This window comes from Rhinolophus sinicus, chromosome 5 (genome assembly GCF_057876585.1).
Source record: "Rhinolophus sinicus isolate RSI-liver-muscle chromosome 5, RSI-T2T, whole genome shotgun sequence".
NCBI classification, from domain to species: Eukaryota; Metazoa; Chordata; class Mammalia; order Chiroptera; family Rhinolophidae; genus Rhinolophus; species Rhinolophus sinicus.
Window position 1 is genome coordinate 43943886 of NC_142505.1, and position 27322 is coordinate 43971207.

At 44.1% G+C, this 27322-nt stretch overlaps 1 protein-coding gene across 5 annotated transcripts in view; it reads left to right on the plus strand.

Annotated features, from left to right (window-relative positions):
- The first annotated feature begins 14142 nt into the window (after positions 1-14142).
- Positions 14143-27322, plus strand: part of SRGAP3 (SLIT-ROBO Rho GTPase activating protein 3) — a 234268-nt gene continuing 221088 nt past the window's right edge. For 4 of the 5 annotated variants that reach the window (XM_019748291.3, XM_019748293.3, XM_019748294.3 and 1 more), the window contains exon 1: positions 14143-14948. In XM_019748291.3, coding sequence (XP_019603850.2) covers positions 14882-14948 — 67 coding nt within the window. In that variant the 5' untranslated portion in view covers positions 14143-14881. The remainder of the gene's footprint in view (positions 14949-27322) is intronic. The other variant, XM_074313046.2, reaches the window with a different exon arrangement.

A 27322-nucleotide genomic window follows, 5' to 3' on the forward strand; every position in this document is an offset into this window, starting at 1 on the left:
TTCGATTCTAAATGATAGCTTTGCTGGGTAGAGTAATCTTAATTGAAGATCCTTGCTTTTCATCACGTTGAATATTTTCTGCCAATCCTTTTTGACCTGCAAAGTCAGCTGTTGAGAAATCAGCTGACAATCTTATGGGAGCTCCCTTATAAGTTACTAGTTGCCTTTCTCTATTTTTAGGATTCTCTCTTTGTCTTTAAACTTTGCCATTCTAATTATAATGTGTCTTGGTGTTGGCCTGTTTGGGTTCATCTTATTTGGGACTCTCTGTGCTTTCCTGGTCTTATATGTCTATTTCCTTCGCCAGGTTAGGAAAGTTTTCAGTCATTATTTTCTTCAAATAGGTTCTCAATCCCTTTTTCTCTTCTCCTTCTGGTACTCCTATGATGCGAATGTTTTTACACTTGATGTTGCCCCAGAGGTCTCTTAAACTATCCTTATTTTTTGGATTCTTTTCCTTTTTGCTGTTCTGAATGGGTGTTTTCTGCTACTTTGTGTTCCAAATTGTTGATTCGATCCTCTGCTTCATCTAGTCTGCTGGTGATTCCTTCTAGTGCATTCTTCATTTCAGTTATTGTACTCTTCACTTCTTTTTATTTTTAAGATTTTATTGGGGAAGGGGAACAGGTCTTTATTGGGGAACACTGTGTACTTCCGGGATTTTTCCAAGTCAAGTTGTTGTTCTTTCAATTTTAGTTGTGGAGGGCACAGCTCAGATCCAGGTCGAGTTGCCGTTGTTAGTTGCAGAGGGTGCAGCCCACCATCCCTTGCGGGAGTCGAACCAGCAACTTTGTGGTTGAGAGGATGTGCTCCAACCTACTGAATCATCCGTGAGCTCAGCAGCAGCTCAGCTCAAGGTGCCATGTTCAATCTTAGTTGTGTGTGGGGGGACAGAGCCCACCTTCCTTGCGGGAGTTTAAGAGTTGAACCGGCAACCTTGTAGTTGAGAGCCCACACTCCAACCAACTGAGCCATCTGGCCACCCGGGAGCCGAGCGGCAGCTTATTGACTTCATTCTAGTTGCGGAAGGCGCCGCTCACTGGCCCATGTGTGAATTGAACCAGTAGCCTCATTGCCCAGAGCTCGCGCTCTGACTAACTGAGCCACCCATCCTCCCGTATTCTTCACTTCTGACTGGTACCTTTTCATGGTTTCTGCGTTTTTAAAAATTTTATTTTTATTAATTTTTATTTCTTTTGTGCTTGCTATCTTTCTATTGAAGTTCTCATTAAGTTCCTTGAGCATCTTTACAAACATTGTTTTAAACTCTGTATCTGGTAGGTTGCTAGCCTCCATTTTGTTTAGTTCTTTTTCTGGAGTTTTCTCCTGTTCTTTCATTTGGGATGTATTTCTTTGTTTCCTCATTTTGGCTGCCTCTCTGTTTCCATGTAGTAAGTATATCTGCTGATCCCCCAGTCTTGGCCAGGTGGCCTTATGTAGTAGGTGCCCTGTGAGGCCTAGTGGCACATTCTCCCTGATCAACTGCACTGGGTGCTCCAGGAGTGTCCCTTGTGTGGGTGGTGTGTGCCCTCCTGTTATAGTTGAGCCTTGGTTGCTATTGGAATGTCAGTGGGTGGGGTTGACCCTCAGGCTGATTTGGGTTTTGCCACATCCACTGAGTGGGATTTGCCCATGTAGGCTCTGGTGCCTGTTGAGACTGCCCTTTGTGTGTTTTTACTTGTGGGGCTAATTGGGCAATGCACTGCTCTTCTCTGAAGCCAACCTCCAAGTATGTTGGTTCTGGGGCCTCTTACAAGGGGCTCCAGTGCAGGCCCAGGTCACCCACTGTCTGTGACTGGCCAGGGACTATCTGGTAAGAATGACAAAATGGTCTGAGGTTGTTCACAGATGTTGTTGGGGCTCCTCTTCCTGCCACCAGTACTCTGGGCTGTGGAGGCCTGTGTGGGGCTGGGGTTCATCACTCCTCCAGGGGGAACCTCTGCAGCCGAGATATTTCTCCCAGTTCTCAACCGCCACACAGAGGTTTGGGGTTAGCCAGTTCCGTGTCTCTGCCCCTCCTTGCAGTCTCAGTGTTTTTTTTTTTATATCCTTAGTTATAAAACTTCTGTTCAGCCAGACTGCAGATAGTTCTCCAGGTAGACTGTTCTATAATTTAGTTGTATTTTTAATTTGTTCATGGAAGGAAGCAGGCACAGTGTTTATCTACTCTTCCATCTTGGATCTTCTGTTCACTCATTCTTGAGACATTTCCTGTGGACATAATATGCTCCAGGAGACAGGACAGAGAAGTAATTTCCTAATTCTTTTCTCTATCCTCTGCTGTTCTGTGCTTTCTTCTTTGGGCATCATGCTTTGGCTGTAGGGTTTATTTTGCCTTCTTAGCAAGGCTGATATAATGGAAATCCAGCCCTACAAAATGGCACATTTTGTTCACTGGGGAAAACCATTTGTGTGCAGGTTTATAGGACTGTTCTCAACACCTAATGGGGGCAGCGAATGCAGCAGGATTGGTTTCATGAAAAACTTTGAAGCTGGGATGGTTCTTTAGAGTTGTCTAGATTGAGACAAGGGGGTGCAGCCACCTACCCCACAGTCATTGGTGCAGGTGCCTGGAGAGGGGGCATAATTTAGGGTGAGTAGCTCTCTGTGAGGAGAGTTCTGTAGGGGATCAGGGTGGCATAGCACACTCAGTGGATACTACACCAACCCTCTGCTTTTGTCCTTAGGAACTACAGGTAAAAAAAGTAGGCCTGGTGTGGGGGCAGAGCCCCAGAAAGTAGTTTCCAGGCTCTCGGCCTCACATAGACAGGTGCTGACTCAGGTAGTAAATGGCCATCAACTGTGATTGGATGGCCATCAGCTGTGGCTAGTTGGCCGTCAGCTGTAACCAGTAAGCCATTAGCCACTAATATAACTGCTGTGGGTACGCTAGCAGAAAGAGAAGAATGGGGGCTAGCAAGAAGATGGCGGCTGGGCTGGCAAGCATGGATGACGGTTTGCGGACAGTGTGGATCCAGCCTCCAGTGAGAGTATAGTGCCGCCAGAGAGAATATAGTGGTATGACTCCCCTACCTATGGCTCCTTGGGTGTTCCTTTTTGGCCTCACCATATCCTGCGTTCTAGTGTGGGCAGCGGGAGCAGAGACCCCGCAGGCCTCCCTGCATGACACCTGGAAACATAGCACACAATACTAGCAGCATGACAAAACAGGAGTTGAGGTTTTTCTTTTAATCTTTTGCTCAAACATTATTATAACAGCAAAACAATTTTATTAGATTCCCAACTTCCTTCTGACTTACTTGTTTTCCTTTGTTGTGCTATTATCTGGTCAGTATTCTTTTGCACATACCAATGTTATATAGTTATGATTGTAGGCATTATGTATATGTGTATATACGAGGTCTGACAATTAAGTTCGTGAACTCATCCTAGAAAAAGTGCTACACAACTAATTGCTGAATATCACTACACTCAACTTCGAAGTACTCCCCTTGGGAAGCTGTGCACCGATGTCAGAGCCTAGTCCACCCTTCAAAGCAATTTTGGAACTCTTTTTCTGGAATGGCCATCAGAGCTGTCGTCATATTACCCTTGATGTCCTGAATGTCATCAAAATGTCTTCCTTTCAATATTTCCTTTATCTTTGAGTAAATAAAGAAGTCATTGGGGGCCAGATCAGGTGAGTAGGTAGGGTGTTCCAATACAGTTATTTGTTTACTGGCTAAAAACGCCCTCACAGACAGTGCTGTGTGAGCTGGTGCATTGTTGTGATGCAAGAGCCATGAATTGTTGGTGAAAAGTTCAGGTTGTCTAACTTTTTCATGCAGCCTTTCAAGCACTTCCAAATAGTAAACTTGGTTAACTGTTTGTCCAGTTGGTACAAATTCATAATGAATAATCTCTCTGATATGAAAAAAGGTTAGCAACATCGTTGCAACAAGTTCACAAACGTAGTTGTCAGACCTTATATGATTTGCAAATATTTTATCCTTTTCAGTAGGTTGCCTTTTCATTTTGTTGATGGTTTCCTTTGCTGTGCAGAAGGTTTTTAGTGTGATACAGTCCCACTTGTTAATTTTTTAATTTTATTACTTTGCTTTAGGTGTCATATCTAAACAATCATTGCCACAACTCTGATTTCTGTCACCATGGATTAGACTTGTCTGTTTTTGAATTTTACATGAAAGAAAACATAGAGGATGGACTCTTTTGATACATACATATTTAAGAAACTGACTTTCCCCCTTTCTTTTATATTACTCATGTATTTCTTTTATGGAAAAGATAGCCTTTTGTTATTGACTTTCAGTTATATATAATAATATTATCTAGCATTAAAAAGTGATTGTCCTTCGATCCACTTCCTTTTGGTAACCACTGAATCTTGGTATATTTTCTTACAGCAGTGGTTCTCAGCAGTCTGGTCTCCAGACTAACAATGTCAGAGAACTTGTTAGAAGTACAAAATTTCCAGCCTCATCCCAGGTCTGCTGAATCGGAAACTCTGGGGATAGGGCCCAACAATATGTTTAAAGAAGTCCCCTAGGAATTTCTGATAATACGTATTTGCAAACCATTTCCTTAGGATGTTTTTCTTTTTATTTCCCAGGTTAGATTATAGTGTATTCACATTTTTACATTCTACCCTTTCATGTAACAATTAATCAGAAGCAGTACCATGTCATGACAGGTAATGAGTTAACTTATCCACCTAAAATACATTGGTGTGGTCTAGAAGTGTAGTAAGGAGGCTAAATGTGGCCTCTTTTGGCTTTGGCATTCCCTTGGGGTAATTATTTCCCAACATGACCACATTTGTGGATTGCTTCCTTAACTTGCTGTCATCACCGTATATAGCATGATGATGCTGGAAACGTGTTTGGGTAGAATGACTCAAGTTGGAGTTGGGAAGATTTACAAACAGACTTTGTCTCCTCCAGGACTGATGAGTAACAATTGGATCCAGGCACATGACACAGAAGACCGACACTGTGGTTTCTAAATAAGAATTGGTCTTAAGGAATCTTGGTGGGCAGACACCGACATGAACGGCAGAGGAGACATCTTGAAGGAAAGGTGAGTGTGTGGCTCTGCTGGGGGCACTACCTAGGCCCTTGGTTCTGGTTGAACAATAACCCCACCCCTCTTGCCTCATGATGCAGTGCTGCTGAGGAGCATGGCATCCAGTGGGAGACTCAGACTGGCAGGCCTGACTTTGAGAATGCCCATTGACTCTTCTTGTCTTGAGATGATATTTGTTAAACTGAAAGCAGCGGGCAAGGGACCTTATCCACAATCTTCCCCAGAGGTTGGCCCTCCACATAAAAGCCTTCTAGTCATTTTACAAGAAACAATCTTTCAAGAAACAATCTGTCAAGAGATGGCCTGTGAGGACTCAGCCTGGGAAAGTGACTTGCCCAAGGTCACATAGTTGGTGTGTGCTGGCAATGCTGTGATTCCAATCCAGTCACCTAACTCCAGATTCGACCTACTTTCCACCCTGTGGTGCTGCCTCCTGGAGAGGGCAGGATCCTGTTCTTATCCCTGGTGAACAGGATAGCAGGAGAAGGAGCAGCGTCACACTGTTTCAGAGCAATAGGTACTTCTGGGGGAAGGGAAGGAAGAAAACAGGAAAGGCAGTGTGATAGAATGCAAAAACGAGTGGGTTCTGGCACCAGGTTGACCTGATTTAGAACCAGAGCTGAAGCACTTACGGGTTGTGTGACTGGGTCAGTTAGTAAAAAATTACCCCAAAAACATGGCATAAAAACACACCCATTTATTCTCTCAGAGTATCGATGGATCAAGAATCCAGGTTCGGTTCCTCTGGGTCCTCTACTTCAGGGTCTGTCACAAGGCTGTGATTGAGGTATCAGCTGATGCTGAGGTCTCATATGAAGACTCAACTGGGGAAGGGTATTATATTCGTCAACTTGGGCTGGCATAACAAAGTACCAGAGACGGTGGTTTAAACAACAGACATTTATGTCTTTACAGTTCTAGAGACTGAAAGTCCAACATCAGGGTACCAGTTTGGTGGGCTCTTTTGAGAGCCCTCTTCCTAGCTTGCAAACAGCCACCTTCCTGCTCTGTTCTCACATGATGGAGAGAGAACACGCTCTCTGGTCTCTTCTTATAAGGGCACTCATCCCATTAAGGACCCCACTCTCATGATCTCATCCAAACCTACATTCCAAAGGCCCCATCTCCAAATCCTAGCACTTTGGGAGTTAGGGCTTCAACATACAAATTTGAGGGGAACACAATTCAATCCATAGTAGATCTGCTTCCAAGCTGACACATGTGGTTGTTAGCAGCATTCAGTTCCTCACACGTTGTTGGACTGAGAGTCTCAGTTCCTTGCTGCTTGTCGGTCAGAGATCACCCTCAGTTACATCCACTTGGTCCTTTTCAACAGTGCAGATGACTTAACTTCTCGAATCTTCCCCCTTTTTACCCTGCAAAATGGGGATATTTATAGCTATCTTAGAGTTGTGTGGGAATTCACTGAGGCTGTAGAAAATGGCTTTGCACAGAGGGTGGCACAATGTCAGGGCTTCCTAAATGGCAACTATTATTTCTATTATTATAATTCTTAGAGCATCTGATACTCCGGAGACTGGCTGTTGTCCAGACAGTATATGGGGATATGCCCCCTGTCACCTGCTGTAACACAGAGGCTTCCCCAGGAAAAGGACAATTTCTAAACTAGAGAAAATGCAGCTCGTTTCCTGTAGCATCTCAGACGACGTGACTGGCAGTTCTCAGAGATGCCCCCCGGAGTCAAAAGTAGTCATACTTTTTGTTGTCCCTCCATATCAGCCTCTCAGAGCAGGCCCAAGAGTGTCCTTTCACACCAGTGGAAACCAGACCTCTTACAGTATCCATTGCCTGTGCATGACATGGATTCTCCAGGAAGTTCAACTTGAGCCACCTTTGTGCAGTCGATCTCAGTTTTTGTCTCTTAAACCATTGTCTGTTCTCCGTCTCATATTCATTACTATCTTAAAGTATCTGTGTCTGCTACTTTCCCATCTGATCCTGAGCACAGTTAACAAGGTGAAGCCGTGTTTCCCAGAGGCCTAGGGAGCCATATATTTCTCAGTCATTACTTGGGGCTATTATAGAGGGAAGTATAACTTTGTTTTATTGCCATGGGATAATGTAGATGTCCTAATTCTTGCTGTGTAAAAATAAGGCTGGACTGAATGTCTGTTCTGAATTATCTTTCTGCCTAAACAGAGCCCAGGAGGGACCCTAACTTGCAAAAAAATATATTATTCAGCCTGATGCTGATTTCATTTCCTAAAAGAGATTGGGTCCAAATAAGATGTTAATTGAATTCAGCCTCTTGACCTGACACTGACTTGGTTCTCCCTCCTAATGCCTTCCAACATGAGACAAAGGAGGAGAACGAGGAGGAGGAATAGACAAATAAAGCGACTCACGTGGGTTTACAGGCCGAGCCACTTCCACATTCCATAAAGCCCAAATGACTGTATAGGAAACAGCTGCAGTATTTACTGGGGCCTGGTAAGGCCTCATTACCATCCCACCTCCTCACAGGGGGTGTTCAGCTCCAAATAGAGTGCAGTGGAGGGAGTAATTGACTTTGCTGCCCTGGCACCTGGTATTTCTGCCAAATGCCTGAGGTCACTGCAGCAAACAGCACCCCCCTCCCCTCTGGGTAGAGGGAAGCCTCAGGGCCTCTAGTGAGAGGTGGGGAGCAGTGCCAAGAGGAGGTCGGAAGAGATTTCCTCGTTCATTTGTTCATATCTTCGTCCATTCACTCAATTGTTTATTGAGCACTTCCTAAATGTCAGGCGCTGTTGTAGGCTCATGGGACACAGTGACAGACGTGATCCCTGCCTTCTTAGAGCTTACACTCTAGAGCTGCTCTGTTCCATAGAATAACTACTACATTTCAATTGAAACTCATTAAAGTGAAATCAAATGAAACATTCAGTTCTTTAGTCACACTTGCCACATTTCAAGTGCTTGATAGGCTAGTGGCTATCGTATTGGATAGCACAGGTATAGGACATCTCATCCATCTCAGAAAGTTCTAGTGTGGCTGAGGTGTGGAGAGACAGCTGGGCTGTGTAATGGGAAGTACTCTTCTTGAAAAGCCAGAGGACTTCTGCTGCATCAGCTGGCAGCTCTCCTCAGGCTTCGTGACAGGTTCTGACTGCTAAGAGACTGATCTCCTTCCTTTTCCTCATGGGGCCACGTGGGCAGGCTTCTGAGGCCTGTGAGTTCTTACGTGCAGCACAGTGTCTTTCCATGGGACGCGGCCCCTGCATGGACAGGGAAAGAATACCAGAGTCAGGGGCAGGTATCGTGCTTCCTAGCCCAGCTTTCCCACTGGGGAACTACTGACTTCCCTGAGCCTTCATTTTCTCCTCTGTAAAATGGGAGTATTATTACCTATCTCAAAGGGCTGTGCAAGGATAGATGATTGATGAGAAGGTGCTTTATAAACATCAAAGCTGGATGATTTCAAGCTGCTTTATCATATTTTCCATGGGTCTCTTCTGACAATCCCCCTTCTTTTTTCCCCACATCCTTTTCATAACAAACACATGATTTTGCCCATGCAGCATCCATATTCTTCTTTCTTCTGGAATAGCACCCCGATCCTCCTTTGGGAATCGCTCTGGCCATGTGGATTGTTTGGGGCTGACCCCATCGCACAGCTCCAGGGGCCAGCCCATGACCCAGGCCTCACCAAACAGGACGTTCCATTCCCCTGGTCACAGTTATTGGTTCAGGAATAGCTGTTTACCTCAGCCCAAGCCAGTTGACCATTCCTGGGACTTTGGCTGGAACTCCTAGGAAAGATTCTGTCTTTGCTGGAATTGCCAAGTTGGGGGAATGTAAGTCTGGAACTGTTGGGGGCCACCTGTGCATCTTATGGGAAGAGCCTGACACTCTATACAGTAAAACAGAATGGAGAGTTGGAGAAAGACCGTAGTGTCCTGGTGACATTGCTAAAAACCCTGGAGCCTGCCATGCCTGACTCAGATTCATTATGAACGAGGCTGATTCACATTTCATATGTACTTCCCTTTCTGTGAAGTGTTATCGTATTCTGTACTAATTTTTCTACTGGGTTTTTGGTATTTTCCTCATAGATTTGAAGGAACATTTTTTTAACATTTATTTTTTATTGAGGTGAAAGTCACATAACATGAAATTAACCATTCACAATGAACAATTCATTAACAATTTAGTGGCATTTAGTATATTCACCATGTTGTACAAGCATCACCTCTATCTAGTTCCAGAACACGTTTGTCATCACCAAAGAGACCCCATATCCATTGGGCAGTCACTTCCCTTTCCCTACCTCCCCCAGCCCCTGGCAACCACTCATCTGCTTTCTGTCTCTATGGGTTTATCTATTCTGAATATTTCAAATAAATGGACTCAAACAATATGGAACCTTTTGTGTTTGTCCCCTTTCACTTAGCTTCATGTTTTCAGGGTTCATCCCTCTTGTAGGATCATCAGTCCTCATCCCTTTTCATCGCTGAATAATGTTCCATTGTATGGAGCAACCACATTTTGTTTATCCATTCATCGGTTGACGGACATTTGGGTTGTTTCCACTTTTCGGCTATCATGCACTGTTCTGCTATGAACATTTGTATACAAGTATTTGAATTGTAAATCAGGGAAATCTATTTTTGTATATCAGGGAAATCAGTCCTTGGCCTAGGATAGGTGTTGCAAATATTGTATTTCAGTTTATTTTGTCTTTGACTTGGCTTCTGGTGGCTTTGGCCAGGCAGAGTTTTGAAGAAATTGTTACATAGTTGAATCTGTCAGGTGGGTTTTGTGGCACAGTTGGGAAGACCATCCTTATTTTTATAACTTGAGGGTATAAAATAATTCTCTAATTAAAGTTCCCACTTATCCACTCATTTCCTTATTGGTCAAATAGGGATTTAGAAAAGCTCCTCTTGTCCCTCAGGGTTATTGTGAGTACGAAATAAGAGAAATGATATGAAGGGGCTTTATAAGATATAAAGCAATGTATATACACAAGGCCTGTTGTCATCATCGCTATTAATTGTATCAAATTCTGGCACTCGCTAGCTGAGTTGTGTTGTTGCTTTCATTTTGCAGAGCAGAGACTAAAGGGCAGAATTACTCACTAAGCCAGCCAAGGATGCTTCAGTTGGTAGCAATGTGGAGAATGTCACAAAAGATGTCAGCTCTTATTAGTCATCTTAGGAGGGTTTCATATTTGACTGGAAAAATAAAATTGCCTTAAACCAAAAACTATTCTGGTCACTCTTCCTTCAAGTAGAGTCTTTTTTTCCTTTTCTTTTCTTTTCTACCAGGAAAAGAAGCCAGTTCAGTGAGTTTTGTGTTATTCAGCTGTTCTTGTAATTTAAGCCTTGTCCATGGCCATTTGTGACATGTTTTCCTTATATTTTTTAACCCCCCAAATTCTTTTTTTTTTAATGGCAAACTTTAGGATGAACATTAAAATTGATTGAAAAAAAAATCTCAATACTTGACAACAATTATTACTATGATGATTGCTCTGGGGTAGAATGGTGTACTGGTTAAGTCCTTGGGCTCTGACATTGTTCAGACATGGGCTTGAATGTGATTCTGTTAGTAGCTAGCTGTGTGACCTTGGGTACATTGCTTTACTGCTCTGTGCCTCTGTTTCCCCATCTGTAAAACAAGGATGATTATAGCACCTGACATACTGAGTTATAGCAGAAGTCAGTGATAAAATCTATATAGAGTACTTGGCCCAGTGCCTGTATGGAACAAGGGCTCAGTAAATACTAGCTATTAGTATAATTCAGGAATATCTAAAAGAATTCAGGATATGAGCCCGAGGGAAATGGAATATACCCTTCCAGGGGTATTCCTGTCCTGGTGGGTGGCACAGATCAAATCACATGGTAGAGCCCCTTCCCCTGCTGCATACCACATTTATTTAGGGAGAAATCTGGTTTCTGTTATTACCACGTGGAGGGTAAGCATCAGGAATAGCAGTTGGTTCTCATATAACAAGGAAGTGGCCACGTGGAGGGGAGAGCCGCAGAAGGGCAGCTGTGAGACTGGGGTGAGCTGTGGGGAGGACTGGAAGGAAAAGGTGAGGACACTGTGCTAGGGGGCCTGCCTAGGTCATATCTCCTCGTCTTGGGGACAGAAGATTCTGGTTGAGGTGGATTCACGGCGTGCAATGATGCATGTGCAGGGGGCACAACCTATTTTTTTCTTTTCCCCTTTTCTTCTTTCCTCTCTTCCTGCTCCTAACCTGCGTATCTGTGGAGCCCCTACTCTTACCATAGGTCCCGCATTATTGGACCCTAAAACAGAAATAACATCCGTAGGACCTCTGCTATATGCCAGGCACTGTAAATCCCTGATCACATTAGATCCTGTGCAATGAGCGAGATCACCATCATTTTACAGATAGGAAACTGAGGCCCAGAGCTACCTAAGACCTCCCACAAGCAGATAAGCAGCAGAGCCAGAATTTAAACCACCATCTAATGCCAAAATCCAGCTTCTTCTGCCATTCAGCACGTAACTCTATCTCTACCATACTTTGCTTCAATTTCATATGGATTTTTGTGACATTTCTGTGGCTTAGTGCCCTACACATGGGTCTCCCAGAAATATTTACAGATAGAAAATTTTAGTGATGAGGAGAAAAGCTGACATTTCCTCATTCCTGCCACAAATGGGCAACAAGCAGGTGAAGTCACTTGCTCCAGTTCTCAGAGCCAGTCACTCACAGGGCCAGGCAGGGAATCCAGTCTGTCACACGCCAAGGCGTAGAGTGCTCACTTCTGTCTTCCTTTGAGAGTCTGTGCTTGAGGCAGGGATGCTAATCTCTGAGCACATCTTTCTCAGGTGAGGTGTGGCTGTCTCTGTTTTAAACTGGTCCACAGGGGAACTGAAGAGGGCGAGGGCCTGAGTATGCCAACGGGAAGGGTGAGGCAGGAGGGTGATGGCAATGACTGTGGGCCAGTGGCATCTACTTATGACCTTTGCTACCTCTTGTCTCCATGCACGAAGCTGTAACAAGCCCCGTGATTCCCCAGCTGGGCTGTTCCCCGTGCTTTCTCCAGGCTGGTCCTGTGCATTCCCATCTGTAGACCTCAGCTCATACTGCTCACTCCATAGGAATGCCCTGCTGTTCCCCCTGTCCCCCCACCCCCGTCTCCCTGACTACAACTGCCACCTTCTCTAGGAAAACTCCATGGATTGGCAGGGACAATCTACTTACTGTGGAACCCAGATGAAGTAATCTATCATACATTCAGAAAAGGCATATGGAAGATTATTTGGAGAAATTTGTGAAAATACCATACACAGGGGACAATACATGGTAATGACAATCTTAACATGTGAAATTCCAGTGGTCAGTGACCCTGTAGTGCTTGATTTCGTTTTTACAGAAAAATCTTATTCTACCTTAAGGGCATGTGAAATGGGTTTAAACTCCCTAAGACTGTGAGCATTTGCCTGGGTGGAATCTGGTGTCACACAGCCTAGGCTTGAATGCTGGTGACCTTGCATAAGTCACTTTCCATATCTGTGCCTCTGTCTCTTCACCTGTGAAAGAGGGATACTTACATTATATAGTTAGGTTGTTGGGGGGGTATCGGGGGTAATAATAATTGCTACCATTTATTGAGTACTTCCTGTGTGCGAGGTACTGTGCTGAGCTTGGCTTTACATTCTTATTTGAGCTTCCCACGAGCTTCCTCATACCTGAGGTCCCTTACCCGGCAGTATTTTCTTCCCTACGGCACTTAGCTGCTGCCATGTTATGTAATTTACTCATTTTTGTTTATTTTTCATCTCCCTCCCAGGGCCTCTTGCCTTGCACTACTCCAGGAGGCACCATTCACAATGCTTTATGAGCTCTGCTCTGGGCTGCTTTTACAGAGAATATACTGTGTTTCCCCGAAAATAAGAGCTAGCCGGACAATCAGCTCTACTGCATCTTTTGGAGCAAAAATTTATATAAGGCCCAGTCTTATTTTACTATAACATAAGATCTAGTCTTATATAATATAATATAAGACCGAGTAAAATAAGTAAAATAAGACCCGGTCTAATATAATATAATATAATATAATATAATATAATATAATATAATATAATATATTATGATATGATATGATATGATATGATGTGATATAATATAATATAATATAATATAATATAATATAATATAATACCGGTCTTATTTTGCTATAAGACCCAGTATAACATAATATAATGTAATGTAATATAATATAATATAATATAATATAATATAATATAATATAATACTGGGTCTTATATTAATTTTTGCTCCAAAAGATGCATTAGAGCTGATTATCTGGCTAGGTCTTATTTCCGGGGAAACACGGAAAACATGGTGACTTCCTTAGAGTTGTGTGATGTGGAGACTTTGGTGCTCCAGGAGGGCAGGGATTTTTTCCCCCCCTTTATTTTGATCATTGCTGTATTCCTGTATGCAGAATGATCCCTGAACCATAGTAAGCTTTCAGTAAATAATTGTTGAAAGAAAGAAAGAAAGGAAAGAAAGAAAGAGAGAGAGAGAGAAAGAAAGAAAGAAAGAAAGAAAGAAAGAAAGAAAGAAAGAAAGAAAAAGAAAGAAAGAAAGGAAAAGCCCCCAAAGAGAACCCATTTGACTGGTGAGGACACTGAAGCTCAATGAGTTACGGATTTGCCCAAAGCCCTGCAAGACACTGAGGCAGCTGGGTATTTCCAGAATGCCTGCTCTCAAGGGCTTTGCAAAGCTGCATGTCTGAAACGCCTGGCATTGTTTGTGCCACCCGCAATTGCTCAACAAATATTAATGAGCTTGGCTACATGGGTCAGCCCCTGTCCTCTGCTAGACAATTCCTGCAGAGTGACAAACTGTCACATAGGTATTACTTTGAGAAATTGAGTTAAATTGCATGTTGCATGGAAAAGGTGGACCTTTTGGAGATTTTGGAAGAAAAATCCCTAACCCGACTGCTAGTGGTAGGAGTTCGGAGGGGCCTGTCAGGCCCTCCCAATCCGATTCTTTTTCCTGCTGCCTTCCCTTTTGTGAGCGTCTCTTCCCCTTTTTGCTTGCAGTGAGTTGTGCTCTCCTGTAGGCTACAATGTGTCAGTTGTTATAAAATCCAGAAGGTGGAGCTTAGTGACGAGAGCGGTGGGGGGAGCGCTCAGCCAGCTCTGCAGGGCGAGCAGTCCAGCCCCGAATCACCCGAGCTTAAGCCTTGCATCAGGAGAACTTCCATCTCACTCTCCTGGCTTTGATCCTCACTGTACATCAGACCAGAGGCGCTGAAGGGAGGGAGGATGCGAGATGTCCAGTCCTTTGGCCACCTGACCATCTCCTTAGCAGAGCTTTGGAAAGCCAGCTGGGGGCTGACCGGACAACCAAGGAGGCGCTGCGCCTCTCGTGGATGTGTGTGAGTGGGTGAGCCGGTGTGAGTGAGTGAGGGTGAGTGTGTGTGCGCGTGCATCATGGCTGTGTGTGTGCGTGTCCAAATGAGAGTGCGAGTGCACGTGTGAGTGTGTGTGTGAGTGTGTGTGTGTGTGTATGTGTGTGTCTGCGCTCTTGGTTATTATTTTTTGGAAGAAAAATCTTGAAAATCTGGGGCAGGTTACAGTGTTCCTAGGGTGGTGGTTCTTCTTTTGCAAGAGGAGCTGACCAGACTAAGCTACTGGAGACATTTTTTGGCGAGTAAAGAGAATTTTCCTTCCAGAACGAGAGGGATTTTTCCCCTGGCTCTGCCGCCAAGTGAAAGAGATTAGCCCCTAAACCTGTGAAATCGACCAGAGCCGGGTGACTACCAGGGCTTGAGAGAGAACTCGGGAAGAAAAAGGAGAAATAAATCAAATAGCCTGTCAGTGCCGGTGGCCACGTTGGAAGATGTCATCTCAAACTAAGTTCAAGAAAGACAAAGAGATCATTGCAGAATATGAAGCCCAAATAAAAGGTGAGACGCGGGCTGGGGAGTCATGCCTCCCCTCCCCTTTCCTTATTTCCTTGCTTTGGCTTTCCCCCCCTCTTTTCCTCCCTGCCATCATGAAATGTTGTTATGCATCAATAATCTTATTGTGAGGAGGAACAGTGGCAGCCGTACAAGTCCAGACTGGTTTCTACGGCAGCGAGAGCTGGTGCTGGGAGTATGGATTATAGGGGGGCAGCGATCACTGCATTGCAGGTGTGCGAGGAGACTCCTACCCCAGCTTGAGGAGTGTCTCGGATACTCCATCATCTTGGCCGTGACATGTCACTGTAAGGGCATTTTGACAGTCATCGCCTCCACTGCCCCAGCCCTCCCCCCCCCGCCCCATGCTAAAAATCCCTTGATCTGGTGTCTGTTTTTTTATGGTCTGCTATTTTATTTTGCTTTCTCCTTTTTGTTGTTGCTTTGCCTCTGCCCCTTTCTCTGGGCTGGAATTCACAGGCATGTGCGTAGGGAAGCGGCACAGGGCGGCTGCACTGCTGGCCTGGGTTGCCATGGATTAGCTGTTACGGGGCATATTGATCCAAACTAATGCAGGCATTTAGGCATAAAGAGGGAGCTTGGTGCAGAAACTGTGTTCTCTCTCAGTGTGCAGCCCCAGTCATCGTCTGTGCACTAGTGTTCAGGGTCATTCGCCTTCATTCAAAGCCAACAACTCAGTGTGCTGTTTCAGCTGGTAGGTGCTGCCTGGCTTTTGTGCCAGGGGAAGCCTGCCAAGACAGTGAGATGACCTCTGGCTGCTTGTTCCAGCGTTGGTGCCCCTGGGGCACACACTCCTCTCGGAAGCTGCTCCCTAAATCCATATTAGCAAGGTGAAATAGGAAACTGGATGCAATCGCATAGACAAATGTAGGCGGAACCCTCATTCAGGCCAGGCTTCTCCCACCCTCCTGAGTTCTAGGCTCAGCTTTGGCAAGGAAAACCTAAAAGCACCGTACACCATGCGCACTCTTTCTCCTAGGATGTACCCTAAGGGACGTCGGGGCCTGTGCCTCGCAGCGTCTGCTTTCTTTCTGGTCCCAGGCGTCTTTGCTGCGACACAGGGTGTGTTGTGGTCTCTCATAGAAAGAGCAAAGACAGAATGCATCTTCAATGGGTGTTGATGTCCGCCCTTGAGGTGATGGCTGGATTATTGGGCAAGTTGGTTATCGGGGGCTCAGGTGACCTGATGTTGCCACCTGCTTCTAGGTGCCGCTGCAGCTCAAGACTCAGTGACCCAGGAAGGCCGGTGGCCTCCCCAGCAGTGGTGGGAGGCCAGGCATCCACAGCTGCTGTACACGCTTCAGATGCTTGGGAAACTTTGGGAGGGGAGCCGCCATCAGGGGAGGGCTTCGGTTTTTTTCGTCTCACCAACCGTCTTGTGCGTTTTAGTTCTGTTCAAACACAGCATGCTAGTCACCTCTGGGGAGACCCCAGGGCAAAACAAACAGGAAGACCCTCCTCATCCCTGATCTCCTCCCCTGTAGTTTTCAGTTCAGTGTAGAAAACAGTGACTTACGATGTTTCAGCCTTGCTGAAAATTTAGAAACAAGCCCTGTATTGGTTAGAGATTTGAATTTACCCGATTGCTCAATACAAAAGCCCAGTTTCAGTCTTTGCATATATACTTTATAGGGAGGTTATGTTTTATAAGACTAATTTGGCTGATTTTTTTAAAAAAATGGAGGTTCCCATGAAAAATGCCATAATAGAGAAGGGGATGCTGAGTTTTAGACAGGTTGGGGTTTCCATAAGCATCATTTTGGTAGGAAATGTACTGATTTTATTTTTGAAGGATTGCTACCGCTGGGCCCATGAACTTTGCTTGAAGATCAATTGAGCATTTATTGCTCTGGCTGATTCTTTTAGTTTTCACTTTCACCTTTATTTTTAACAACTAATTAGCAAGTGAAAGGTAATGCGTTTCAGCAGGAAATTTGCCCAAATGATCTTGTCTTTTCCAGACTCTAAACATCTCTGCATTCTGTTTATAAGAGTTTTAATTTTATTCCTTTAGAGATGACACCCATATGATTTAGGTCAGGATGCTGCTGTGCCTGAAACCATCTGTAATCTTTTCTTTCAAAATTCTATGTTCATCATCATTGTAAATTTTTTTTTGTTTTGTTTTGTTTGTTTTTTTAAAGGAGGGCACAGCTCACAGTGGCCCATGCGGGGATCGAACCGGTAACCTTAAGTGTTATCAGTACCACGCTGTAACCAACTGAGCTAACCGGCCACCCCTATTGTTGTAATTATTGTGTGTGTACAGGGCCCTGCTGTTTCTATGGCCCACTCCCAGACATCACTACTCTGGGCCTACACACGGTACAGAAAGCGTTCGCATGAACTCAGTTTTAGAGATGAGGCAACTGAGGCCTCATAATGTGAAATGACTCGTCCAAGGTCACAGAGCTAGACATGTGAAGGCAGTGGGTTTTCTGCCAGGCCCAGTGTTCCCTGACACATTGTTTGCCTACAGCTGCCCTTCGAAGGATTGATGTTGGTAGCAGATGGCAGTTTTGTGGTGGGGCTGGCTGCCTTTTGATGGAGTTCCATTGTTTGCCCTTTTACTTTGATCCCTCGCCTTTCTTGCTTGCCTCTGAAGAATGTTTGAGCAATCACCAAAAATAATGCTGATGCCAATTACCTTTCTCCACGGGTAGCATTTGACCAGTTTGGTGCAAATACTCCACCTAGTTACACAGATTTTGTCCTCTATGAATTCTTTGAGGGGAACTTTCGGTTTTTAAAAATAATACTGAGTTCTTTGTAGACTTACTCTCTTTTACCTCTTTTTGAGGAATTTATTGACCTAATAAAGGGGAATGTTTTTTCCTATTGTAAAAAATTTCAGACTCATGCCTTCTCAGATACTTGAGTCCCTTTCATTAAATACCTGCAATGCAGTGGTATACCATATGCTTGCTAATTTCCAGTGATGGGGAACTCACCACCTCTCAAGCCCACATATTCTATCCTTGGACAGCTCTGGCTGTTGTAAGCAGTTTTTACGTTGGGTTAAATATGTCTCCTTCTCATCCACCTATTGGTTCTATAGTATCTTCCCCTTGGGACTTTGTAGAACTAGAAAGATGCTTCTTGGATGTCTGATCATAGCACCTGGACTTTGGTTATTCTCATTTGCTGATACACGATGGTTTACTGATGCTTAGCTTCACTCTCCTTTGGATCTACTGCATCGTGGGTTACAAACCCCAATGCTTTTGTGTGCTTGGCAGGTAGAATAAATGAGTGAAGATGACTTGTGGCAGTTGGTCCACTATCTCATTGAGGGCAATATAGAAGGGGTGGTGGTGATTATGATGGGCTTGACAGCATACATGCTTTCCAAATGGGCAATCAATGCTTGGATCCAACCAGTTGTTACCATTTAGAAATGTAGGCCCAGTGAGAGCTTTCATTTTTTTTTTTTAACAAATGCCAGAAATTTGGATGAGAGCTTTATGCTTTTAAAGAGGGTTTGCCAAATGAACTTCCAAGTTGATATTATCAAAAGCCTTCTTCAAGAGTGGGACTAAGTTCTTAAATGAGGCTCTCTACATGTGGTCAGAGAAAGAAAACAACTATCGCCTCTCTCATGCTGTATGTACTGCTTCTATGAATATAGCCCAAGGGTTGAATTAGCCCATTTCACTGCTGAATTAGCCCTTTTCACTGCCCACCTCCTCATTGTACCATAGACATTGTATCTGCTATGTTTCTTCAATCCACTAGGCTAGGAGCCTTGTCGGAGGGAAGAAATGAAATGAATTTAATATGACTCGTTCTTGGTGATTCTGTGCTGGCTCCAAATAATAATAATTCCTGTCTGAGGGACTCACAAGTGTCCCTTTACAAATCCGTTCAAGCACCTTGCCTGAGAGTGACATCATGTCCTCTAGTCTGGAAGTGGCAAGCCACCACTTCTTTCTCCTTTTGAAATCAGAATAATATTTGCCCATCTATCGCTTTTTGGCACCTATCCTATTTTTCACAATTCCCTTAAAGATCACCCATCGTATTTGGTAATCTTATTTGCTGGCGTCCTCAGTATGCTGGGATCTAATCCATCTTGCTGCCAGGCCTAATGCTCTGTTCCACATTTATTCAGAGTCCCCATTTCCATTTCAACCTAATAGAAAATTGAAATAGAAATGCAGTGATTGACTTTAATGTTTTATTTTTTATTACATACCTATAATCATTTTAGGCTACGTTAATAGCAAAGCTCTATAGTTTTGGGGGAAGAAAAGCACGTATTGAAGAAGATCACCGAGAATGCCTTCATTTATGCATTCATTCCATAAACATGGAGTATCTACTTTGTTCTTTGTCTTGTGCTGGGTGTTGTGAGAGATGCAAGTATATGATACAGTCTTGGCTTTCTAGGACTTTTCTTGGAATATGGTGATAAAAATCAGTGAAGGAAATAATAATAATAAAAAGAAACCCCCAAATACAAAAAACTTCAACTGAGTACCAGAGTGAGTTCAGACTTAAAGAGATTATGCCTTAGATTGGATGACCTTAGTGGCACTCGGTGCTTCAACAGGGTTCAGTGAGGAAAGCAGGCTGGGTTGGGGACTGGGCCTGCTCAGAGCTCTCACCTAGAGGAGGCAGCCTTGCTCAGTCTAGTCCGTCACTGCTGTGAAATGTGAGCCCAGAGTAGTCAGTTCTTTAAATGTATCAAGGGAATCTGGATTTTTAAAACAAAATCGCCTGATTTTTATTTTTAAAATTTATTAAAATGTTTAAAAAAAAATTTTTTTTTAAATTATTGAGCTGTAAGTGTTCTTTATATATTCTGGAGACAGGTCCCTTATCAGATAAGTGATTTGCAAATATTTTTTCCCCTTTTGTGGGTTGTCTTTTCATTTCTTTGATGGTGTCGTTTGAAGCACAAACGTTTTTAATTTTTATGAAGTTCAGAGTCTCCATTTTTTTTTCTGTTTTCCTCATGCTTTTGGTGTCATATCTAAGAATTCCTTGCCACACCCAAGGCCATGAAGACAATCTCCTGATTTTCAAATGGTAGCTCAGATTTTTTAAAAAACCCCGCAGGGCCTGAACAAACCTGTCAGTAGGACAGTTTCGGCTCCTGGCCCACCAGGTTGCAGCTTCTGGCCTACAGTTGAAGTCCACAAAAAGTCTTGGTGATGGGTCCTCAGCCGGTCTTCCTGTTTCATCTTCAGTTGTTTTCTCTGTGATAGGCCTGTGCTTTTATAACCACATTACATCAATTCCTTGTCTCTGAGTTCCCCATATACCTTCCCACCTCCAAATCATCCCCCATTTGTGCCTTTGTTACGCCTAAAATATCTTCCCCTCATCCCTGCTTTTTGTCTGACCAGCACCTGACCATCCTTCAGTGCCAGCTCAGATGATACCTTCTTCCATGACGCCCTGCTAACTCTCCAAGGCAGAGTTAGTGGTTCCCTCACATCTGTCCCTCTAGCTGAGCCTTATTGTCATTTATTACAGTTCTGTGTGTAGTCCTTTGGCTATGAACTCTTGAGGGCAGAAGTGCTCATGGTCCTCTTTGTTTCGCCAACAGGCTTGGCACACTGTTGGTTGAGGGAGTGGCTGATAAGTTACTAATAAGAAGTTTTACTCTTATAACTCATGACTCACGCAGTTATTTTCTTTGACGTTTGCCTTAGTCAGCTTGGGCTGCTATACAAAATACCATGGGCTGGGTAGCTTAAAACACAGACATTTATTTCTCACAGTTCTGGGGGCTGGGAAGTCCCAAGATCCAGGTGCCAGCAGATACAATTCGTGGTGAGGGTCCACTCCCTGATTTCAGATGGTTGCCTGCTTGCTGTGTGCTCACATGGTCTTTCTTTGGTGTGTGGAGGAGTGAGCTCTCTGTCTTCCTTTTCTAGTAAGGGCACTAATCCTACCATGAGGGCACCAGCCTCACGCTCTCATCTCATCCTCATCACCTCCCAAAGGCCCCACCCTCTAAATACCATCATGCCGTGTTTCCCCGAAAATAAGACCTGGCCGGTCCATCAGCTCAATGCGTCTTTTGGAGCAAAAATTAATATAAGACCCGGTATTACATTATATTACATTATATTATATTATATTATATTATATTATATTATATTATATTATATTATATTATACCTGATCTTGTATTAAAATAAGACTGGGTCTTATATTAATTTTTGCTCCAAAAGATGCATTAGAACTGATGGTCCGGCCAGGTCTTATTTTCGGGGAAACATGGTATTGAGGTTTAGGGATTTAAAATACGAATTTGGGGGACACAAACATTCAGCTGATAATAACACCTATATTTTCTGTTCCATTGAAAGCAGACGTTTTATTTCCATTGAAAGCAGGGTAAAAGAAATACTCTTCATGGCTTGTTGAATTTCCTTCTTTGTCCCTGGTAGGGGAAATGTTTATATTAGTGGGGATTTGGTGAAAACTGATGTGTTGAAAGCCAAGGTGATGTTTGATGAGGTGATGTTTGTCACAATCAGGGTGGGGGGCACTGCACGCCAGGCGCCTCCCAGTCTGGGGGAAATCAGTGGATCCGGGGGTCTATACTGGCAATTTCTGGCATTTTCACCACCAAAATTTATATATTAGGAACAACGTTTTCTTTCTAGAAACCTCTATTCATTCATTCATTCATTCATTCATTCATTCTCTCATTCAGTGACTGTTACAAGCCATGCTTCAGGTTATACAGCTTTATTTAGTAGTGTGAGGTAATTAATTTTTATTTAGCTCTAGGTCTCAGTCATATATTCAATGTCTCATTTTTTGATCCCAATAATTCTCTGAGATAGTCATTATTAGTCCCATTTTATAGATTAAAAAAATGAAGGTTGGGGAAATAAAATAAGCTGCATCAGATTGCACAGCAAACAGTGGCAGAGCCGGGGTTTAAATAGGAGTCTTCCTGACTTCCAGTTGTGCATGGAGGCCAGATGCATGCCAAGGCAACATGGCTCTGAAATCCAGAATTTCCTTCAGTGGGTGACCAACCTGGGATGCGTCTTTATCTTTGACTTCTTACCCTTCCTAACACTTCCACGCTCTTTCTAATCCAGTCTCTCCTAGTCCCCACCCGATGCCACCTAACTGTGTCTGGCCCTTCATTCTTACCCCGGAGGAGTCTCTTTGGGCAAGTACCCACTGGAAACGCCCCTGTAGATGTGACAGAGGCTGCCTGATCTATCTCCACCAACCTGGAAATATAGAACCAGAAATCTTAGCTGTCTTCTTGTCCAGCTCTCCCACTTTTCTTTTTTTCTTGTGTGGAAATTAATGCTCAGAGAAGGGCTCTGGCTTGCAGACGCTTTGTCTGTAAAGGCTTCATCCTTGATGGCTTGTTGGTGTTTATACAATAACCTAGATGGCTAGAATTGGTTGCCCAGGAGGCAGAGCTGAGTGGTACCTTGGAAAACAGGATGAGGCAAGGGTGAGGACTGGAGAAGTCGGAAGGAGAAGTGGTAGGCTGGTTCAGAAACTGGTCCTTTCCTCATAGCTGCCAGGAAGGGAATTTGACTTCTAAAGATGCTGAATTTCAGAACCTCTGGCCTAATGAAGGACCCTGCAAGCTATGGTATGGGCTAGATTTCACTTGTAAATGCTTCATTCCTTGTGGCTTGTTGGTGTTTATAAAATATCTTGGCTGGCCAGGAGTGGGATTTTGACTCTGTTCTCTTAATTTGTTTAATCATTAGGCCAATTTATGTTTGGGGCAGTGCTCCCTGAGGTGTAGTCCATGAGATTGGATGTAAAGAGGCATTGGGTGGGAAAAATAGAACCGTGGCCAAATAGATTTTGGAAATTCTAGCATAAACTGAGTTGACTAGGTTTGTTTTCCACAAGACTTCTGGAAACCTTGAGTGTGTCAAGTGTGAAACTCTAAGAAAGGATCACGGGCTTTCCTCAGACTTATTTAATCTTATAGACCTTTTTCTTGAAAGAATCTCAAGATTCTGTTCCTGAGATTACATTTTGGAAAATGTCAGGCTACAAGATTTGTGGCTTATCTGGATTCTTTCTCTCTCTCTCTCTCTTTCTTTTTTTTTTTTTTTTTTTTTTTTTTTAAAGATTTTATTGGGGAAGGGGAACAGGACTTTATTGGGGTGCAGTGTGTACTTCCAGGACTTCTTTTTTTCCCAAGTCAAGTTGTTGTCCTTTCAATCTTAGTTGTGGAGGGTGCTGTTCAGCTTCAAGTTGTTGTCTTTTCAGTCTTAGTTGTGGAGGGCGCAGCTCAGCTCCAGGTCCAGTTGCCGTTGCTAGTTGCATGGGCACAGCCCACCATCCCTTGCAGGAGTTGAAACCGGCAACCTTGTGGTTGAGAGGATGCGCTCCAACTAACTGAGCCATCTGGGAGCTCAGCAGCAGCTCAGCTCAAGGTGCCTTGTTCAATTTTAGTTGCAGGGGGCGGAGCCCACCATCCCTTGCGGGACTCGAGGAATTGAACTGGCAACCTTGTGGTTGAGAGCCCACTGGCCCATGTGGGAATCAAACCAGCAGCCTTTGGAGTTAGGAGCATGGAGCTCTAACCACCTGAGCCACCAGGCCGGCCCCAGGATTCTTTCTCTTTTTACCTTTTGCTCAGTTCCCTAATTTTTATACTCCTCTCAGAGGACAATTTGAAGAAGGAAAGAAGTAAAACAAATGTGTATCCAGCTCAGCTAAGTGATATCCGTATGGTGTTTTGAGGCCGCTTAGAAAATGTGGGTTTTGACATTTCCAATTACAGGGCGCTCAACCATTGATTTAAATGGTAATTTGGTGACAGCTCACCCCGATCAATATGCATGGTGTGTGTGCCTGTGTGCCCTTCTGTGCATGACAGTAAGGGGGTGCACTTGGCTGCAGGTGGTGTTCGGGTGCCCTGAATGGACCTTGGTGCTGTCCCTGGATCGTACAGTGGATGCCAGGTGATAATGGTGCCGGTAAACACGCAGAGTCCACACAGCTCATTGTACTTCAGAGTGAAAAGATCTCGGCCACACACCCAGCCACACAAGAAATGTTTTCTTTATAATTTTGGAACGCAATTTCCATTTCACATCTCTATTCTGCTGGGGGCGGCAGAAATAGATCTAAGGCAATTTGGGGTTTCTCTCCTGTTTCCTCCAGTGTCGTGTGCCAAGTCCAGCGAAAAGGAGGCAGCACCAAGGGACAGCTGTTGTGGTTTTGTAACTACTGAGCAATCTTCCTTCCTATTGGGTCTTCAGTGGTCATTCGGTGCCAATGATCTTCCTTTTTCCAACCCCCCGGGCTCCTTCATGTGTCCCCCTCTTCAGCTACTTCCATGTGATTTGTAGGCACCAGGGGTCATCCTGGGCTTCACATGCCATGTTGGTGGTGAGGGACTGGACATTTGTCTCAGGCTTGTCTTGCCCTGCCCAGCACTCATTTCTCCAGGGCCTCCCTGCTGCTCTGCTTGGGGAAGTGGCCTAGCTCTTCTCTGTTCTCAGATCATGCAAATCTATAAGGGATTCCCACTTGTTCGGGTGAGGCTGGGTTGGCTGATTGTCACATGGCTGGCTCCTTCTTGGTATTCAGCTCTCAGTTTGCATGTCAATTCCTAACCACCTAGGTTATTTTCTTATAGATCCATAAAATCTACATACACTTTGCTGTACTGACTCCCTGAAATCTTTATGCATGTGTGGGGCCTGAGGGGGAGAAGGGAGTAAGAGGGCTGATATCCTGGCACTTATCATCAAACATTCTCTCATAGCTGTTGCCCACAATTCACATTCTTTTTATTCTCCCTGAGGACTAAGCTTTTGAAAGTCAAATGCCAAAGGTGGACCCTTTCTCTGTATTATCCCCGAGGCAATAAACATAGAATGTCCTCCCTGCCTGTATCAGGTCCAAGAGGTCTAAGGAAATATGGGAGAAAACCTTCAATATGTCAAAATATTCATTGCAATGAGTTTTCTTCTTTCTCCCTCCGCATCATCCTGGCCCAGACCACTATCACCTCTTGCTGGACCATGGCAACGTCCTCCTAACTCAGGGTTTCTCAGTCTCTGCACTACTGACATTCTGGGCTGTCCTGCACCATGTGGGATGCTGGCCTCTTCCCACTAGTATCAGTAGCACCCCCCTCCCCAAGTTGTGACAACCAAAAATGTCTGTAGACATTGCCAGATGTCCCTGGGGGAGGGAGGGCAAAATAGGCTCAGCTGAAAGCCATTGTCCTAACTGGTGGCCCTGCTTCTTCTGTCCTCATAGTCTGTTCTCCCCACAGCAGCCCGCAGTAATCCCGACACAGTTTAAATCTAATCTTGTCAGCCCTGGGTTCCAAGCCCTCCAGTAGCATCTGCATGAGAATTGAATCCCAACCCCTAGCTCAGTTTACAAAGCCATGCTCTGCCTACTTTGGCCACCTCACCTTTCCACTCTTCTGGTTCCTTGAATTCTCTAAGCGCGTACCTGCTTCAGACCTTTGTACTTAGCTTTTCCTTCTTTCTGGAATCCTCTTCCACTGGATTGTCACATGGCTGGCTCCATCTTGATATTCAGCTCTCAGCTTTCATGTCAATTCCTGACCACCCAATCCAAGTAACCACAGAGTAACTATTGCATCTGCTGACATGAGTTCTAAGCAAAACACTTATGGCTATAATATTTTCCCTTCTTTGTTTATTTCTTCTCTTTCCCAGAATGGAAAGTCTGTAAGACTTTTGTTTTTCTTGTTCGTTTGTGTGTCGTTAGCACCTAGAATAGCACTTGGTGTATAGCAGGTCATTGTCATATGCATTGACTGAATGATTGAACGTAGATGTCCTTGTGATGGACTTTGCACACAAGTACACGTGGATATTCTGCTTCGAGGTGCATGGGATTGAACTGGGAATTGCAGTCTAGGGGCACATAAGGAAGTAGATGCAGGCTTTCCCCAAACCCTGATTGAGAGATAATTTAGGAAGATGGAGAATCAGTGGAAGGGACAATGGTATCTAGGCAGAGCCATCCAGCTGATGGCTTAGAGGGGAATGAGGTAGAGACCCGGTGCCACTTGCAGGGATACTGCAGGGAATCCAATATGTTTTGTTAATGGAGTATGTGTCTGATATGGGGACAAAAAAGTGGGTAAAATATAGTTTCCATCCCTGTCTTTGAAGGACTTGTAGTTTTCCAGGAAAGATAGTTACAAAAATAGATTTATCAATTATAATATAGTATAGTAAGTACTGGGACAGTGCTGGAACCACACTGTGGAAACTCAGAGTGAAAGGGACTGCTTTGTCAGGGGAACTGGGGAAGTTCTTATAGAAAGAAGGACTTTTGAATAGGGTTTTTAAGGATGGGTAGAAGCTCTCCAGATGGTAAAAGGCATTTCATGAAGCGAGAACAGTATGTGCAAAGGCCTGGGGGTCATGAAAGGGCCTGGGTAGTCGGGAAACGGTGAGACGTTTGATGTGGCTGAAATCCAGAGCAGGTGGAATGGAGTGGGGGTGGGACATGAGACTGGAAATGAGAGGAGCTTGAAGTTCCTTTCTAACCATTGGATCCTATGAGTCTCTGACCTTGGAGATGATGGATGATGGTCTTATTTTTTTTTATAACTTTTCTTTTTTTCTGATTATGGTTGTATTCATGCTCATGATTTTTAAAGTTTTGAAAATACGGAAAAATACAAAAAAAAGAGAGAATCTAGAAACCACTACCTAAGATAACCACTATAAACATTCAATACATTCCCTTCCAGATTGCATATTTCGATCTATCAAATCTGTTTTATGTCTATATGTAACAAAAAGTGGGATGATAGATCTTTCGTGAAAAGTTATAAGAATAAAACTGATAGGCAAATCACCAAAGGCCTGTAGACCTAGGGCTTCAGACAGAGTATGGCCTAAACATAAACAGACTTTGCCAAGTGAGAACATCAGTCAATAAGCATGACCTCCCACATGTTTGGAAGGTCTTTTAGGGCGGGGGATTGTAGTGGTTGGTCACTTCTGTCCCCCCAAATTTGTCTAAAATTGGGGGGAACTGAGCATACTCATCCCCACCCGGACATCGGTTCCAGTCCCTTTCAGCTAAAAATGTCCTCTTTTCCGGTCCACTGTAGTTTCACTTCCCTGTTGGTATCCAGGCAGTCATTCCTGCCTTGAAAGTTTTAAGAAGAAAGTCTTGTCCGGGGCCAAGAATTTAGCCTCAGCCACAGGTTACCCACCCTGCTGGTACCTTTCTTCTGGTTCACCTGTGCTTGCTGTTCTCTGCCAGAGTCCTTGGTCATCCGGGCTACTTTTGGGATTCCTGATTGCTGGTTTGCTCTCAACAGGGGTAACCTGCTATCACCTGGCTTCTGATGGCCGCTGAGCATATTTTCAGAATGTCATTTACTGTAGATTAGT